At 43.7% G+C, this 19,683-nt stretch overlaps 1 protein-coding gene across 7 annotated transcripts in view; it reads right to left on the bottom strand.

The window, feature by feature from the left end:
• The window catches only part of stau2 (staufen double-stranded RNA binding protein 2), a 339,148-nt gene that overhangs the window by 213,602 nt on the left and 105,863 nt on the right, over nucleotides 1–19,683 (bottom strand). For 6 of the 7 annotated variants that reach the window (XM_067980463.1, XM_067980461.1, XM_067980465.1 and 3 more), the window contains one exon: nucleotides 9,335–9,379. The exons of the other annotated variant lie outside the window; for it this stretch is intronic. In XM_067980463.1, the coding sequence (XP_067836564.1) occupies nucleotides 9,335–9,379 (45 nt within the window). The remainder of the gene's footprint in view (nucleotides 1–9,334; nucleotides 9,380–19,683) is intronic. 7 annotated transcript variants of the gene reach the window in all.

Genomic DNA, 19,683 nt, shown 5'->3' on the forward strand with positions numbered 1-19,683 from the left:
CCAAGTCCTGTCTGCTTGTTCAAAGATTCCTTGGCATTATTCAAAGAGTGGGGAAGTTTTCCCAGTATCCGGTTTCAACATTCAACCAATACCACCAAAAAAGATTTTTCATTCAGTCATTCATTTGCTGTTTGCAGACCTTGCTGTGCACAAGTTGGCTGCCACATTTGCTTTATACAACAGCATTTCAAAAGCACTTAATTGGCTATGAAGCACTTTGGGGTGTCCTGAGGTTATGAAAGGCACCATATCAATGCAAGTTCTTTCTTTAATTGCTACTTGACACAACCTCCAAAAAAGGATGCATCATTCAGTAATGTTTAGCCCAAAAGCAAAATTGGGTATGGTAATAAGGTTAGGATTATGTGGGCTCCTTGCAAACTTACATTTACTGTGAACCACTGGTTCACAGTAAATGTAAGTTTGCAAGGAGCCCACATAATCCTAACCTTAATCCTAATCAAAGAACTGAAAACCAGCATGAAACCACCTGCATTGAAATTAAATTAGGAAAAGGGTCTTGTCCATACAGAAATATAGGTTTCAGTCCCAGCTTCACATGCAGACAAGAAAACAAGTCACACTTTTCACCAATTCATCAGCAAAGGACATTAACATCTATAAAACTTTGTGGCTACAGTATTTTTACATTAATTTACAATCACGTGGTATTAATATATTAATGTTTTTTCTCAACCCCTCTTCTAAAGGCACTGACTCGTATTGAGATACAGTGCAACAAGTGAACGTAAGAACATAAGAAATAGGAGCAGGAGTAGGCAATCCGGCCCCTCGTGCCTGCTCCACCATTCAACAAGATCATGGCTGATCTTCTACCTCAACGCCATTTTCCTGCACTATCCCCATATCCCTTGATGCCTTTAATATCTAGATATCTATCGATCTCTGTTTTTAATGTACTCAATGATTGAGCCTCCACATCCCTCTGGGGTAGAGAATTCCAAAGATTCACCACCCTCTGACTGAAAAAATTTCTCCTCGTTTCAGTCCTAAATGGCCTACCCCTTATTCTGAGACTGTGACCCCTGGTTCTAGACTCCCCAGCCAGGGGAAACATCCTCCCTGCTTCTACCCTGTCGAGCCCTGTAAGAATTTTATACGTTTCAATGAGATCACTGCTCATTCTTCTAAACTCTAGACAATACAGGCCTAGTCTACTCAATCTCTCATCATACGACAATCCAGCCATCCCAGGAATCAGTCTGGTGAACCTTCGTTGCAATCCCTCTATGGCAAGTATATCCTTTCTTAGGTAAGGAGACCAAAATTGTACACAATACTCTAGGTGTGGTCTCACCAAGGCCCTATATAATTGCAGTAAGACATTGTTACTCCTGTACTCAAATCCTCTTGAAATAAAGGCCAACATACCTTTTGCCTTCCTAATAGCTTGCTGCACCTGCATGTTAGCTTTCAGTGACTCATGTATAAGGACACCCAGGTCCCTTTGAACATCAACATTTCCCAATATCTTACCATTTAAAAAATACTCTGCATTTCTGCTTATCCTACCAAAGTGGATAACTTCACATTTTTCCATATTATATTCCATCTGCCATGTTCTTGCCCACTCACTTAGCCTGTCTATATCCCCTGGAAGCCTCTTTGCATCCTCCTCACAACTCACATTCCCACCTAATTTTGTGTAATCAGCAAACTTGGAAATATTACATTTGGTCCCCTCATCCAAATCATTGATATAGATTGTGAATAGCTGGGGCCCAAGCACCGATCCCTGCGGTACACCACTAATCACAGTCTGCCAACCTGAAAAAGACCCGTTTATTCCTACTCTCTGTTTTCTGTCTGTTAACCAATTCTCAATCCATGTCAGTATATTACCCCCAATTCCATGTGCTCTAACCTTGTTCATCAACCTCCTGTGTGGGACCTTATCGAAAGCCTTCTGAAAATCCAAATACACCACATCCACTGGTTCCCCCCTTCTCTATTCTACTAGTTACATCCTCAAAGAACTCCAATAGGCTTGTCAAACATGATTTCCCTTTCACAAATCCATGTTGACTCTGCCAAATCCTATTATTATTTTCTAAGTGTCGTGTTATCACATCTTTTAGAATAGATTCTAGCATTTTCCCTACTACTGATGTCAGGCTAACAGGTCTGTCGTTCCCTGTTTTCTCTCTAGCTCCTTTCTTAAATAGTGGGGTTACATTTGCTACCCTCCAACTCTGCAGGAACCATTCCAGAATCTATAGAATTTTGGAAGATGACAACCAATGCATCCACTATCTCTATAGCCACCTCGTTCAAAATCCTGGGAAGTAGATCATCAGGTCCTTGGGATTTATTGACTTTCAGTCCCATTAATTTCTCGAGTACTATTTTTTTTACTAATACTAATTTCTTTCAGTTCCTCATTCTCGCCAGACCCTTGGTTCTCTGGTATTTCTAGGAGGTTTTTTGCGTCTTCTTCCGTGAAGACAGTCACAAAGGGGCCGATTTCAGATGGCCGAGCGGGTGCGTTGGGGGTGGGGGGCTCCTAAATGGCGGAATCCCAGAGCGGGTTCAGAGCCCGGCTCCAACTCACCGACTTCCGGGCTCCCCAGTGATGCGTTCGGGTGCGCTACAGCTCCCGAATGCGGTACTCCCACCGACAATTAAAGCCGGCAGGATGCTGCTTTAGATAGTTAGTCAGATAGTTGAGGTAATTGACAGACCCCATTGACTGGAGATTTTGGCAGGGGTGCAATTTTGAAGGATCCGCAGCGTGTTTCCCGTGCGGTGGGGCACACTCCCTGTTGGAGCAGACGTGTTTCAGCCAGCAGCCAGTGGGAGATGCAAAGGATTATTTGACAGGTGGGGGGGAAACCTCATTTATTGCAGCAGGGCACTCTGTCGCTTCAGACAAAGTTTTGGCTGCAACACCTTTGTCTTTCCACTCAAAATTATTAATTTATACCCTAAACTCTGCAGTGCAAATACATTTACCTACTTTGCGGACCCCCTCAAATTCACACCATCAGGATGGGGGGGCGCCATAGCTGCACTCATCACTTCATCCAAGGATGAGCAAAATCACCAGCCTCGCCAGGCACGCCGTCCACCTCCACCACGTGGAGCTCCACAACACAGTGCTGCGCCACAGGCACCTGCACAAAATAGTCGTGCAACTACACATACACCCACTGTAGAGTGACCCAATGGGTGGCATCAAATGTGAGCGTTCATGGTGAACTTCATGAAAGGGACATATTAGACAAGCCAGGCAAGAATGGCCATGACGTGGCAGTAGTGGTGTCAATAATAATATTTAATGTGCCTTTAACAAAAATCAAATATAAATTTTAAAAATGACAAACCGTCAAAACACCCTTGTGCATCCCCTCTGTACTCATAAAACCTTTGCCTTATGCTTACAGTACTCCTACGTGGTGCCTCCCCCATGGCTGTAGCAGAGGTAGTGGCAGGTTGCTGTTGTTCATGCCCTGACCAATTAGATGCTTTGGGCCTACGCCCTCTGGGTTCAGTGCCCGTCAGGGCCACTCCAAAGACTGCTCCACCTGCACCTGGAGAGGAGACAGTATTGCGGGTACTGGTTGAGAGGGGGGGCAACGGGTGAGACGTGGGGGCGTTTTGAGTGGCATCCCCACTTCCATGTCCCCTTTCGCCATCATCCCTCTCCTGGGCCAGGCCCACATCACTCCTACCACACTGCTGGATGACAGTTTGGAGGACATGTGTGAAACCTTGTAAGGCCAGTGCCAGAGTATCTGCCTGCCTGTTTAAGGCGGCAGAATGTTGCTCACCCTGAGTCCGAAGGGCCGTTGTCAGGGCTCAATGGACTCATTGGTGAGACATGCTTAAACCTCCTTGGAGGCTAGCCTTTCCTCCATCGTAGACATTCCCGCACTTACCTGCGACACTATCTCAGAGATGCCCTCACGTCTGTGTGACAGTATTTCAGAGATTCCCTCCAGTACCTGTGCCACCATTCCACTCATGCAGGGGTTGGACTCCTCCATCCTCTGCGCAATTGTGGAGAGTGCGCATGGCACTTGTTCCAGCACCTCACAAATGCGCTGCTGCTCCTCGATCATTCTCCTTTTCATGGATGGCCCCCAGGGTTCAGCATTTGTGTCCAGCTGAGCAGGGCCTGGAGAAGAGTGCTCCCACCGATATGGACTCTCCACAGCTGCCCCTGCCACCAGTTTCTGCTCGTGCTCACATGTGTGTGGTGACTCACCATGTGCGACCCCAACTAAGTGAGGACGGGGACCCACTGAGGTGTGTGTATCTGCGCTGGTGGAAGGCTCGCTCAGAGGTGATGGTGCCCCCTCAGAGGCCGGCAGGTCATCTGAGGAATCGCCCTCCGCCGTCACGGCGTTCGCTGAAGGCCCTGTAGGAGAACAGAGGCAATATTAAACATGATGGCAGATGCTGAGGTGCTGAAGATGGCAAGGCATGTTAACATCAATTGCTATTGTGAGTGCTGAATGTTAAAGTTCTGTCACCAGCCGATGGTCGGGTGGCAGTCTCGGCGTCCACAACGGACAGGCACTCGAGGGTGCGGCTTAGTTCCAGAGCCTTCTGCTCTGTGTCTGTGAGGAAGACCAGATGTTGTGGCCCCCCCTCCGGTCTTCGCCCTCTCCCATGCATTCGGGGCTCTCTTTTCCTATCAGGGGAGAAAGTAGAGAGGCGTGAGTAAGGGATGGTGACGTGGCCAACCGCATTGATTTGGGTGAGGCTGACCGTGAAAGAGATGCATCAGAGGGTGAGTATGAGACAGAGCAATGACACTGTATGAGGATTGGGTTGAGTGGTAGTGGTGGGATGAGTACTGGGGAGGTGAGGAAGTGCAGGTAAGTTGAGGATGAGGTTTGAGTGGGTGTGCAGTGCAGAAGGAGTTGTGGGGTGGGGGCAGTGATGTGGAAAACGGAGGGTAGGAGAATGAGTAAGTGGACTCACTTTGGCTGACCTAGTTAGGTCATTGAAGTGCTTCCTGCACTGGATCCAGGTGGGGGAGATGTTGCTGCTGCTGGTGACCTCCTCTGCCACCTTGAGCCAGGCCTTCTTGGTGGCAGAGGCAGGCCACTTCCTCCTGTCCGCCAGGTAGAAAATCTCCCTCCTCCTCCTCACCCCATCCAGTAGGACCTGGAGTGAGGCATCAGTAAATCTGGGAGCAGCCTTTCCCCTAGGCTGCTCCATTGCATAATTTTGGTTGTTTGCTCCAGGAGCACATTGGAGGAATGCCCCTTTAAATAGGGCTCCTCCAGCTGACAGCCTGTGATGCGGGTACGCAGTCCGCCCACTGCGCAGGTTGATGACGGGAAACCCGGAAGCCACAGTAAGTGGCTTCAATTTACCCGCGATAGCGTGGGGAACGGATGGATTTTACTGGGCGGGTTACCCACGCGCCCAGGTGCACCCACCCCCCCACCGCTGCCATCCCGCCTCCCTGGTAATATCGGGGCCAAAGTATTTGTTTAATTTCTCTGCCATTTCCTTATTCCCCATTATAAATTCTTCCGTCTCTGTCTATAAGAGACCCACATTTGCCTTGCACAATGTTATATAATAATATATATAATTATATATTATGGAGGCAAGCAGTCCTCCAGCTCCTTACCCAAGTGGCCATTTTGCATGCATGAGTCCAGACAGCTAGTGTCAGCAAGCTGCTTAGCCATAGCATTGTGACAGTCTGATCTTCTTCTCACCCAATGTCCACAAACATTTTCCACACAGGATCACTAGACAGCAATCAAGAGCAGTGAACTGGCCAACTATAGTACCACCTCTGCTGCCCTGCTTGAAATCGCATTCTGTGGATAGAATCTGAGATCTTCTAGTCTGTATCATTTAGTGTTATACCAGCCGGTGCCTGTACTAACTAGGCCACTGAGTGAACTATTTTGTCTCTTATAAACAGACTATATCCTTCTACCTCATGGTTGATTTCTCATTTACTATTTCTTTCCTCGTTCCATTTTCCTTTATCAATTTATACTTGTTTTCAAAATAGAAACATACTACATCACAAGAATTAAGATTTCTTGAATTTGATACACTGTCAGTTATTATCCTTTCCGGTTTCACATTTGCTTAAAGGAGAGTTTAGCTTTTTACAGTTATGACAAAGGTGTTTTGGTTAAATTGTTGCCACCCAAAATAGCAAAGTGCACGCCTGACATCAGTGGAATGCTTATTATTTTGGTTGGGTGTATGAGTGTCAAAGAACTTCAGACAAAGCCTCATTGCTCATTTAGCTCTTAGCAGTCATTGACAAAAGGGGGTGAGGCATTCATACTTCTCTGAAGTAGGAGATCTGGATCAATGAAGTAATATGTTGAAATTCAGGAATGTGAGCTAAAAATACCTAGGGTGTATTATGTACATTTTTCTTAAAAGACTATTATTCAGAAAGATTGGTAGTAGTATTGCTAACTTCCAGGGCTCAAGTCACAAGGCAATTAAGGAAAAAAAAATCAGGTGCAATAATATTTTTTTAATTCTTCCACCACCCAATTTTCTCCCCTTCTCAAGATACTGGCTCATGCTGGTTTGGAGTTCCAATGTGCCAACCACCTTTTGGTAGCTTGCTGAAATGCCTATGCTTTACGGAGGAGCTTAGTCACACTATGTTGACACAGAGTCCAACCCTTTCTTAACCCAGTGTTCAAATATGTACACGCCCCAGCAAGAATCACTGGATAGCCACTAAGTGTGGCAATCTTGGCTGATTTTACTACCACCCCACCCCTCCATAATGAGTAAGATTTAAGTGCCAGCGCCTATAGTGCTCTGTGATTTTGTGGTCACCAACATTAACAACGGATATGAAATTTCTCCCCTATTTTTCTCATTTTCTATCCCAAAACAATTTTCCCCATTGTAACTGAATTGGATCCAATAACTGTATCAGCAACAACAGCAACTTGCACATATATAGTGCCTTTAATGTAGAAAAACATTCGAGGCCCTTAAATCAATGCCAATACCTGGTGTCTGATTTTGTAATGGCGTCAGAGACTACCTTCCAAATAAATGCAGCTCATTAATTTCCATTAATTTAACAATTTCAATTGCAGCTGAAGTGTGCAAAGTGTGAAATGAACAGGGATTATATAACCTGGCAGATTTCAGCTCTTCAGTTAGCTGACTTTGCAGTAGTTCTGAATCAAGTTTAGCAGGTAAGTATGCAAGCTATGAAATGCATAGGGTTCAATAAGGTACCAAATGGGGATTAGAAGACAGATGGCAGGCTGACACCTTCCAATTCAGAACACGAAGTATTGGTATACCAGATATCGGTTACCCATTCTTCAAAACTCAACTGCTGTGACTCAGCACAATAAACTTTTTGAACAGTTCAAAATGCACAATTTTTCTAAACAAAAGTCAATTTTTTGAATATATTATTTTTTTAAAATTATATCGAGATGATTCCAAGCACTGGACAGACTTACCAAAGAATCTACATTTCATGCTGCAGAATTAGGTTGAGATTGCCACAGAATTCTACGGGCCCTGGCTTCTGTTCAAAGTCTGCCCGCTGCCCACCCCCCACCACCCCAAAATGTTAACATCTGTAAAGTGGTACTCTGGCACTGTCAAAAACTCATTCCATGTCACAATGACAGTAGTAAAATTGCAATTATGTTATATATTTAACTTTTATTAAGTTTATTTTATTTAAAACTGTTACCAGTCACTTGTCTCAACCTCCATACGATTTCAGTAAACTGCAGTCATATACCAGCACCCACACTTGAGAAGTGAAGAAGGGGAGGGGAAAAGCAAAATACACACTCAAAACAAAAAATAAACTAGTGCCTCAAAGATATTCCACTTTATTTATCTCAATTTCTGAAATCTGAAGAAAGCTGAATTACTGGTCAGTGCCTATAATGGTCAGTGCTTTTTTCACTTTGCAGTGCCCCACTTAGACAGGTTTTACATCCTGCAGTTTGGGAACCACTTGTCTTGGAATGAATGGAAGCTCCAAGGAAACATATTTTGAAAAATATGTTTAAAAAAATCAATTCTTGGAAAGTGTACTTTAATGCAAATTAACCATCATTTGACTAACCAGCCTTTCTGGACCATCCATTAATTTATGGGAAATTGGTGACTTTCTTGTGATAACCAAATGCAAGTCTTCAAGTCTTCCTGCGCTTCCAGCAATCATCAATGTCAATTTCATGAAATATCTATTCTCATTAGAGTTGTTTTTGGCTGCAACATACAAAACACAAAAATCTCTCCCTTAAAACGAAGTTCTCCTTTAATCTACAAATATACAATACCAGTTTTTGACTGCTACACTGATCTCTATTAAAGTAAATTAGTACAACTGTTCTGTGACATTCTGGAGCAGGTACTATGGTAGAGTATTCTCAAACAAACTGTGTCCATTCTAAATCAGGCCTTCTTTTTAGGGCTAATGTGGCTAAGTATATTCTTGCCTTTCTCTATTTAATGGTTTCCCTGTGTCACACCATGTGCAGCCAAGTTATTGAGCAGATAATCTGCTTTATGGAGTCTGCCGATAGCACTGAAATTAACAACCAAGAAGTTCACAAGAGTGGTATGGCATGTCTCTTCCTCCAAACCCTGGGGGGACAAGCAGTCACAAATCAGCACTTGTAGTGTGACCTTTTCCCAGTCACCTATCAATGCCACTCTAACTAGTCATTAAGAGAGTACTCCTTGGACATTGAATTTCCTTCTTTCCAACTGGGGGCAGGGGAAGTCTTGCATCTCTGCTCAGCAACTCATCAAACAAGACTGAGAACTTACCACACAGGGAAATCACAGGTACAAACCTGTATCCCACTGCTGCATGTTGGTGGCCTTGGTTTACATTCAATATTTTCCTTGTAGGTAGAGGAGATAGAATAAAATTATATGTAACATGTCATATTTGGTTTGAAACTGGGCTTGGAAACTTCAGTAAAGCTGAAGAAAAATGTTCAAAGGATGTTCAGCTGGAAAATGAACAACTCTTACATAAATATTCTGTGGTTTTTAAATTACCCTTTAAAATGTAGTTTAAATAAAGCTCACTGTACAATACTATTCAAAGCAAAAATTGCTAAGAGCTTGCACTTAGTACTGTTTTCCCTTTAAATTTAGGCTACTATTCATTCTAATACACATAACTGAAATCAGATACAGAATAGGTTTTATTAAAAAAATTACAGAACCATGAATGTCACCTCATTTAATGATAATTTTTAATTTTTGAGCATAGTCAAAAATCAAAACAGTTTAACTTTAAAGGAGCAATGTAGCTTACTTGCAGCTTAAAATGGGCCTATTCTAAAACAATTACCAAAATATTTCTTACCCGTTGGTCTCGCTAATCAGATTCTCTGTTTCTGCACATTCAGGCCTAAAAGAAAAATTATTTGCAGTTTTAATGATTAGAGGATCAATCCCCTGATTGCATGTCGGGACCACTGTGGGTATCGTCAGTCCCACCCCAAGCAAACCAGAAATGGCAACAGACCTGAATAGAAAGTGAGACTTTCATTTTCGGCTGTTACAAACTAATAAAATTAGCACAAGAATGTTTAACAGATTCGTACAGATTCTAAGCTAGGGGAACTGAACAGCAAGCTTAAAAAGAAATTAAATTCCTTAGGCACCAGTTTGTTCCCTTCAATTTTCTCTCCTCTCCTTTTTCTCAGGCTCAAGATGGAGAGAGGTTTCACATAATTGCATTGGAGGCAGTTCAGAGATGGTTAACTAGGTTGATTCCGGGTATGGAGGGGTTGTCTTATGAGGAAAGATTAAACAGGTTGGGTCTATACTCATTGGAGTTTAGAAGAATGAGAGGAGATCTTATTGAAACATATAAGATTCTGAGGGGACTCGATAGTGTTGATGCTGAGAGGATGTTACCTCTCACGGGGGAATCTAAAACTAGGGGGCATAGTCTCAGAATAAGGGGTCCCCCGTTTAAGACGGAAATGAGGTGGAATTTCTTCTCCAAGAGGGTCGTGAATCTTTGGAATTCTTTACCCTAAAAAGCTGTGGAGTCTGAGTCATTGAATATATTCAAGGCTGAGTTAGTCAAATTTTTGATCAGCAAGGGAGTCAAAGGATATGGGGGAAAGGGCAGGAAAGTGGAGTTGAGGTAAAAATCAGATCAGCCATGATCTCACTAAATGGCGGAGCAGGCTCGAGGGGCCGAATGGCCTGCTCCTATCTCTTATGGTCATTGGTGTTGGCAGCCCTCAGATATCTCACCGAAGGAATTATTCTTCACATGAGAGTAGACAGCTAGTCATCAGGTTCTTCAACCATGGAAATGAGGAGAGATTGAGAAGAATGGGCCTATATTCCCTGGAGTTTAGAAGAATGAGAGGTGATCTCATTGAAACCTATGAAATTCTTACAGGGCTTGACAGGATAGATGCTGAGAAGCTGTTTCCCCTGGCTGGACAGTCTAGAACTAGGGATCATAGTCTCAAGATAAGGGGTCGGGCATTTAGGACCGAGATGAGGAAAAGTTTCTTCACTCAGAGGGTTGTGAATCTTTGGAATTCTCTACCCCAGAGGGCTGTGGATGCTCAGTTGTTGAGTATATTCAAGACTGAAATTGATAGATTTTTGAACACTGAGGGAATCAAAGGATATGGGGATAGGGCAGGAAAGTGGAGTTGAGGTAGATGATCAGCTATGATCTTACTGAATGGCGGAGCAGGCTCGAGGGGCCGTATGGCCTACTCCTGTTCCTATTTCTTATGTTCTTATGGTAGACAAGCCCCAATCCTGCTCTTACCGGATATCCACATTTCCCAACAGAAATCACTGGGTAGTAACTGGAAGCAGAGATACAGGCAAATTCTTTTTCTAACTGTACTGCAAGACACAGAGCCCAATTTAAATTTTCCTACCACTGTGACAGCTGGCAACATTTTCTGACCAAAGTTTCCCTACTATTCAACTATAGACAGCATCACAGCTGAGCCCAATCCTGCTCTCACCTGACATCCACACACATGTACTTTCCAGCAAGAATCCCTGATCAATATGGGGCAGAATCCATGCCTGATTTTTCCCTTCCCTAACATAAGGGCTAATTGTAGGCCTCCAGTTGCTGCTCCAGTTGACAGCTAAGTCTGTAGAGACTAGTAATTGAACCTGAAACTTTTTGATCTGTACGACTTAGTACTCACTTGCCAGTACCTTTACTCACTAGGCAGCAGTTTGAAAAGAACACAAATATTGGCAGATATATCACATAATAACATATTTTATTTGAAAAGTATACTAAAATAAAAGCAGTTTGAAGTAACTGGAATGAAGGTCGCTTTAGATTTTTTTTTAAAGTACTCATGTTGATTTATGACAATGTTTGTAACAGTTACTGTATATCTGCTTTCTATTCAGATGTAACCTATCCAAGTGCCGACAGATTCAGATTATTCACTGAAATATCTGCTGAATGATTTTTTAAAAACTTTAATTGCCATTTCTTCAGTTGCTTTATATAAAAAAACCAATGTTTCTCAAAAGCACTTTTGTACCAATATTTCATTTCCCAGCGGTATTGGGTCTTTCAGACTGATGGGGATGGAGAAATATGCTCTATAGCCACGGCATTTATGTGACCGATCCAGTTCAGTTTCTGGTCAACGGTGACCCCTAAAATGCTGTGTATTCCAGTTCACAGATACTGGAACCGTCACCTTTTATCTATATTGTGTGAAATTCATTACTCGGCGATGGTAATGCCATTGTTGGAGATGGTCATTGCCTGACACTTGTGTGGCGTGAATGCAGGGTCGATTGGGCTGGATGTGCCTTTGCCATGTTCTGATCCGATGCCTAGGTCGCAGCAGAGTGATCCGTCTGGTTTTATTCTTTTGTTCCTTTCTAGCGGTTTGTTACAACTGAGTGACTTGCTAGACCACTAGTGCAGTTAAGAATCAACCACGATGGTGTTAGACTGGAGTTACATATAGGCCAGACCGGGTAAGGACGGCAGATTTGGTGTACAATGGGGCTTGAACTTCATTCATCCTGGTCCAAAGATCTCCTTCTCAGTCGAGATAAGATCTATAGCCCTGTAGCTTCCTATATAGAACAATATGTCTCTCCAAAAAGGATAAGATGACAATGATAAGCAGGATGTTTTTCATCTTGTTGCTACCACTAAAGGAATTGGTGTTGCTGGATCCCAATGATAGGATTTGAAATAAGATTGGTTGGAGACAGTCATGAATTTCACACAATATAGATAAAAGGTGACAGTTCCAGTATCTGTGAACTGGAATACACAGCATTATAGAAGCATCAGGCTTACAACTGGGGCACTGAATGAGAATCATCTAGGGAGCACCAAGGCTACAGAAACTCTAGCCAATCCCATAATTTGATTCAACTAACTACGCCACACAGATGATGCTGGGTGAGAAACATGAGGTAAGATTATGTACACAAAAGCAGCATGAAAAAACTCTGCTACCACAGGATCATACTTGAACAACTATATTTGATACGGTTTACAAATGTGGGTTATACAGGCCAGTAAAATTAAATGGAATCCTTTCAGAAGAGTCTTCTCATCCAATGTATTGGACACAATGTAAGTGTTTACGGTTGAAGAAAAAATACTGAAGATGGTAACAAGCCTCCACATGTTGAGTTATGAGTCTCTGTGAGGAAGTGCCAAGCAGAGACCAGATGCTTCCTCACAGTGACAGAAAGGAAAAATAAACCATTAAGGGCAGTCATCTCATACTATTTCTGCACATTTCTTAGTGTCCACTTTAACAACTGCATTGGTAGATGTTTGGATATGAGAAGGAAGGGAAAGGGAAAAGAGGGCATTTCCTTCTTCCCTCCCTCTCCCCAAAAACAATAAAAAGTGGTTGCCTGCAGGTGTATTTCTATAATACAAAAGAGATATTTCATCGGATTCTCCACAAGAGTGTTAGATTTCACTGCAGCTTCCTATTTGTTACATAAACAAATACATAATTGTTTTTAAAAGTCATACATCTATTACAGGCATTGAAAATTTTCCATTATGTATTGTGTTGCAGAAAAAAGGAAATTTACAAAAATGTTGTAAACTTCTATGATTCCATAAGTGCAGGCAATTGGGACTAGCTTAGTGGTATAAACTGGGCGACATGGACATGTTGGGCCGAAGGGCCTGTTTCCATGTTGTAAACTTCTATGATTCGATTAGAGTCCCATTATAAAAGATGGGAGCTTCACTGAAAAGAATTTCATTCTGTCGACCATGATATTTACTATCCTGTGTGGAAGGATTGCGCCATTTTATTATACTGAAAGTATTACTGGACTCCACTAAAAATGCCAATGTATATAGAATCAGAGAATTTTAAACACATAAGGAGGCCATTCAGCTCATGGTGCCTGTGCTGGCCCTTAGAAAGAGCTATCCAATTAGTCCCTCTCCCCTGCTCTTTCCCCATAGCCTTGCAAATGTTTTCTTTTCAATCATATATCAAATTCCCTTTTGCAAGTTACTATTGAATCTGCTACCACCACCCTTTCAGGCAGTGCATTCAACATCATAACAACTCGCTGCGTAAAAAAAATTCTCCCCATCTCTCCTCCTCTGTAAACAAACAAGAGAATGAACCGTTTCATTTTTTTTAAAAAGCTTCCTATTTAAAAGAAAATGGAACGGTAGGAGTAGCAGAGTCACATTTCATCATTCTGGTAAAACTAGAGTGTTATTGAAACCCCATTCCAAAAATTTCACAAGATGTTTACAGAATGCTTATAAATTGTTTGAAACAGAAATTTCACATATACAATTATACATTAACTAAGTGAACAACAAATGAATTATCAATAAAGGTAGATTACTCACCATAAAATGCAGAAGTCATCATTCTTCAACCCCTTCCAATGCCCTATGTAATTCTCATCCTTACATTTCTTCTACCAGTGATTATATTAGACCGATGGACATTACAGGAGATTAAGGTACAGACTGTAAATCTCATCCATATACAGTTGTATACTGATTGCTTAGTTGGGTTCCTGATGCCAATCCTGATAGCGGGTGACAAACATCGTGGGACATGTGGGAATGTCTGATTTCAATGGGGATTCCTCATTATCATTTTACTTCCCGTTCTCCACTGTGTGTGATGCAGACCCGCATGATGCGATTTCACCTCGACTATTTAAAGGCCCAGTTCACAGATGCAATGGAGGAGGGGGTTTGGAGTTTGCTACATTGGTTTGGAAGGAGTACACGAACAGTTATAGAAGAAAGGAGGGCAAAGGTTGCACCAGAGAAAATGAGGCATCCCTGGATGTACTGCTGGATGCAGTAAGGGATAGAAAGGAGGTTCTGTTTCCCAGCAATGGGAAAAAGAAACCTGCAGCGACCACAAAGAAGGCATGGCTGGAGGTGTCCCAAGAAGTTAGTAGCAGGAGCTTGTCATGAGGACATGGATCCAGTGCAAGAAGCATTTTAATGACCTAACCAGGTCAGGCAAGGTGAGCAAAGTTGCAGATTCGTCTACATCCTGTAATGCACCCCCTCTCACTCTGTCTTGTTAAGTGTACTCCATTCACATCATTCTTCACACCCACTTAAAGTTCCAGCAGCACTCATTGTTCTGTTTCAAGGCACACCTTCATCTCCCCCTTCCTCCATCTACTGATGCCACTCACCCCAATCCTCATGTAATCTGATACCACCTCAGTCAGCTCCCCCGATTCTCAGCGCATGTCCTCAAACGGCACTATCAATGCATTCCTCAAATGCTTGCCAGTGCCACTCGAGATGCATCTGCCTGATTGTCACCCTCACCGAATGCAATGCCTCCATCGGATGCACACATGCCTTACAGCCGCTCATAGGTCTGTCGTGCCCCCATTGCAGAAGAGAGTACAGAATACCAGGGGGAGAGCGAGGACTGGAGGCGGATACCCACAGTTTGTGGAAATTAGCACGGCAGAAGAGGAGGCATTCGAGATAAGCGGCATCACTGCCTCCCTCAGCATTGGAGATGGCGAGATTGGTAATGCGTTGCTGCAGAGTGACAGAATTAGTCTTTCAGGCCCACATTTTCTATAAGGCAAAGTCATCTTGAGTTGACTTCAGCACTTAATCAAATATGATCACCTTAATCATGTGTAGTCCAACATTTGTACAGTCCCATGACTAAATCATATCCATCTCTTCTCTCCTCCAGGGCCATCACACGAAGAACAGGATCCACTGCCTGTTAATGACAAGGATTCCTCAGAAGAGCTCATTCTTGCTGAGGATGCACCGTCACAGGACACGTGTGCCAGGCAGCAGTGCAGATACGAGCACATTGGTGGGTCCTCTTAGAGAGTTAAGTGGGATGTCACCAGGTGAATCGCACTTCACAAGTCAGCATGAGCAGAGAGTGGTGGTAGGGACATCTGTGGAGAGTCCGCGTCGGAGGGCGCAGTCTTCTCTGAGCTCTGCTCAGCTGGACAGGGATGCCGAACCCGGGGGCCCATCAATGAAAAGAAGATTGATAGATGGTCAGCAGAGGGTCTGCGAGGTACTGGCAGTCCTGCCAGGCACACGCTCCACAATGTCCCAGAGGATGGAGGAGTCCAGCTCAAACATTTGTTGTTGCTCAAACATCTCAATCTTCCATTGAGAGACTGGCCTCCTCTATGGAACCTGAAACATGGTGCACTAATGAGTTCCAGAGGGCGGTCTTGCAATCTCTTACCAGCAACATGCCTACCGCCTTACACAGGCTGGCAAACAGATTAGACGTGGGCTTCCAAGGCGTCAATGATCTCCTCGAAGCTGCTCTCCCGCAGAGAGGCAGGAGTGATGAGCCGCTGGCCTAGGAAAGGGAGGATGGTAATAAGAGAGATGCAAGTGCGAACTCCTCTCAAAGCATTTGCACGTCTCACCTGTTGCCTCTACCGCCTACTCTCAGCCAGTACCCGACATGCTGCCTCCTTTCCAGCAGGTCCAGTCTGCCCCTGCAAGGAGCAGTCATTGGCGGGGCCCTCACAAGCTCCAACACCCAGAGGTTGTCAGCTGCAAGCATCACAAAAATCAGAGCAGGGGTCAGAGCAGCCTGCCACTATCTCTGCTGAAGCCACAGGGATTGCACCAGGTAGAAGTGCCAAAGTGAGAAAAAGAAAAGCTCTATAGTTCACCAAGGTAGCACGTGGGTGTTTTTGAATATTCGTTAATAGTTAATTTCCTAAATCATGTAAAATTTATTACTTTGTACCACTTTCCAGTGTTCCCTATTCTTGAATGGTGAATGCAAACTCTGCTTTTCATTTGTTTGGTGCTGAATGTGGAGTCGTGAATTGACTGACACCAATTGGTGGATGTGGATCAAATGGATGGATGGTTACAGGACTGCTTGTGTACGTGGGGGTGGGGGAGGTGAGGGATGTTATAGTTACTTTGGTCTAGAGTACGTGACTATCTGAACCTTAGCTATTAGGGCATCCCTGGTATCTCGACCAGCAATGTGATCGGCTGGTCTGGCGTTGTGAGCCACATCTTCCTCCTCCTCCTGACCAATGGAATCCTCATCAGATGAGGAGTGCTGAGTGATGAGGAAGCTTGTTCCTCCTGTATCTCTAGTCCTCGTTGCTGCGCTATGTTGTGCAAAACACAGCATACCACAATTATCCTGGAGACCCTCACGGGTAAACACTGAAGGGCACCTTGCATCATCTGAAGCGCAACGTCAGCATGCGGATGACTTACTCGATGACACATCCGGTTGTCATATGGCTCATGTGGTAGCGCTCCTGGCATTCATCTGTGGGGTTCCTCAGAGGTGTCACAGCCAGGTTTGAAAGGGGTATCCTTAGTCACCTAGCAGCCACCCTTTACGGCTGGCTCCAAGTCTGAACGTGGGAATGTTGGACTGCTGCAGTATGAAAGCATTATCGCAGCTCCCAGGGAATCTAGCACACCTGCATGAACCTTTTCTTGTGGTTGCACACCTGCTGAACATTGATGGAATGAAATCCCTTGCAGTTGACGAATGCTCCGGGTTGATTTGGTGGTGCTCGGATTGCCACGTGTGTACAGACGATGGCACCCTGCACCTGTGGGAAACCAGCGAGAGACACAAATCAGAGTGCCTGCTCATTCTAGCTATTGCCATCACAGGGGAAGTATATATACCTCCCAGCACTGGCAAACAATCCATCCATCGTCTGCCTTATGCATTTATGTGCAGCCGACTGTGAGACCCTCGCTATATCTGCGGTGGCATCCTGGAAGGAACTGGAGGCAAATAAATTGAGGGCGGTGGTGACTTTCACAGCCACTGGTAATACATGGCCACCAGGTACAGCAGGCAGCAGGTCTTCTTCTAGGAGGCTACAGATGTCTGCGGCCAGCTGACGTGACAATCTCAGCCTTCGTAAGCACTGCTCCTCCAACAGGTCAAGGAAGCGGAGCTTCTGTCTGCAGACCCTATTAGGTGGGTAGTGCCTCCTCCAACCTCAACTCCTCTGTTGCTCCCTTCTCTGCTGGCCACCTGCAGCTCCCTCCACAGCAAGCCTTTGCTCCTGTTGATTCTAATTTTCCTTCTCTTCCGAAGTCCAAATCAAAAGCAGCCATGGCACCATCCATCATGATGTTCTCTATCTGAACAACTCAAATCTCTCCAAATGACTCTCACACCAGGTACTCTCATCAAACTATGTCCCAGAGGGAACTGAGAAAGCAGATGAGCACTGAACCTTTATTCAGATTGGGCCTCCTGATCTTTAACCATCGTGATAAAGTGCTGCTCAATCTCGCCTCGGTTTCACTGCCAAGTTCCCCAAGAAACCCGTGCAGCAGCCATTAATTCCAAATCGGTCTCCCAATAGCATTATAGAAGCCCGATTTACATATATTAATGAATGTCCCGCCTCTACACAGCGGAATACTCAGATGCCATGATATCTACCGTCATGAAAAAGGCGTGCGCGGCGTGTTAATCTTCGCGTATTTGACAATTTAACAACCCCATCTCCCGCCTATCATGCGGGGTTAATATCGAGGCCATTGTGTCCTTATCCTCTGTTTCTCAACAATTAGCAGCAGAATGGCTAGTATGGGGTATCATGGCCTGTTCTCTCTCACCAATCCACATGCCAAGATGCTTCCTGATTGAGAAAGCCAATGAACAGGATATCCACCTGTTACGGCAAAATAAGTCACATGGCTTGAACTATAATTCTACATTCTTCTACCCAATTCACTAATCTCTGTTTAGGGATAGTATTATCTAGGGTTTGTTTCCAGGTACCTAATTTGGCAAATCGTTTTGGTTCTAATTAGGAAGGTAAAGCTCTTATACATCTGTAAGGACTTGCACAACACCAGGTTATAGTCCAACAGTTTTATTTTAAATCACAAGCTTTCGGACCTGACGAAGGAGGTAAGCTCCGAAAGCTTGTGATTTAAAATAAAACTGTTGGACTATAACCTGGTGTTGTGCAAGTCCTTACATTTGTCCACCACAGTCCATCACCGGCATCTCCACATCATGGCACTTATACAACAAGAGTAATACTTCCTTTCAGCAGAAGAATGAGTAAATAATGAATAAAACGTCGGCACTATAATTTCTTCAGAAAATTTTTGACAAAAATAGTAGATGGAGTCTAATAGTCCTATCCACACGCTAAGCAAGAAATGTCAGTCTACTAGAACCACGCAGTTCTCTACTAATCTGCACCAAAATGAAAGTCTGTACATAACAGTTTTAAGTTGAGAAATTTAAAGATTGCACAAAACTATGGGGTCAAATATTCTTGGCTCCAATTTGCTCAAGACTAAATTTAATTGCTAACTAGTAGTTTACTGGAAAATGACAACAAAATAGCTGGGATATCACACCCCAATAGATTATAGTATGACACATTTAGCAAACTTATATTTGGTATTATAAAATTGAAGGCTTCCCACAGGCCAGGAACACTTCAACTACATAGAGTAAAAAGCTATGCTTGATTAAGCTGGTCCTCTTAAGAGCCATGCAGTCAAGTGGAGGCTCTGCAGGTCTCAGCACTCCATCTGTAAATTATATGCTGGCTCTATGGAATACGAAAAGGGCTGATCTATCAGAGACTGAAAAGCAAGATTATCTAACTTGTAGGGTCTTTGTCATTCTTCAAATCTCAAACATACTAGTGGAAATCTGGACTGGTGCTGAGGAATTTTTTTAAATGTTGTCCTGTCATCAGGACTGCCCCATGTGACCTCCTGAATATTTTGATCAGTATCTTAAAAATTATTTCCTTCAAGACACCATAACCATAAAATAAGAAAAACCATCCCAGCAGGGCCTTATGATAGCTGGGTGGGACTGTGGTGTGTAAAAGACTGTATCAATCAGAAAACTGACAACCGGTAAGGTCTTGCCTTCGCCGTGTATGTGTTTCAATACTAACAGAAAATGCTGGAAACACTCAGCAGGGCAGGTAGCATCTGTGGACAGAAGAAGGTAGGGTTAACGTTTCAGATCCCTGAAATGCTGTAACATTAATCCTACCTTCTTCTCTCCACAGATGCTGCCTAACCTGCTGAGTGTTTCCAGTATTTTCTGTTTTTACTTCAGATTTCCAGCATCTGCAGTATTTTGCTTTAAGTGTTTCAACACTCCCTGATTAATCCAGCCGTCATATTTAAAGAGATTGTTCTTCAGCATAAAATCATGCATCTCTTTTAAG

Source organism: Heptranchias perlo, chromosome 3, assembly GCF_035084215.1.
Source record: "Heptranchias perlo isolate sHepPer1 chromosome 3, sHepPer1.hap1, whole genome shotgun sequence".
Taxonomy (NCBI): Eukaryota; Metazoa; Chordata; class Chondrichthyes; order Hexanchiformes; family Hexanchidae; genus Heptranchias; species Heptranchias perlo.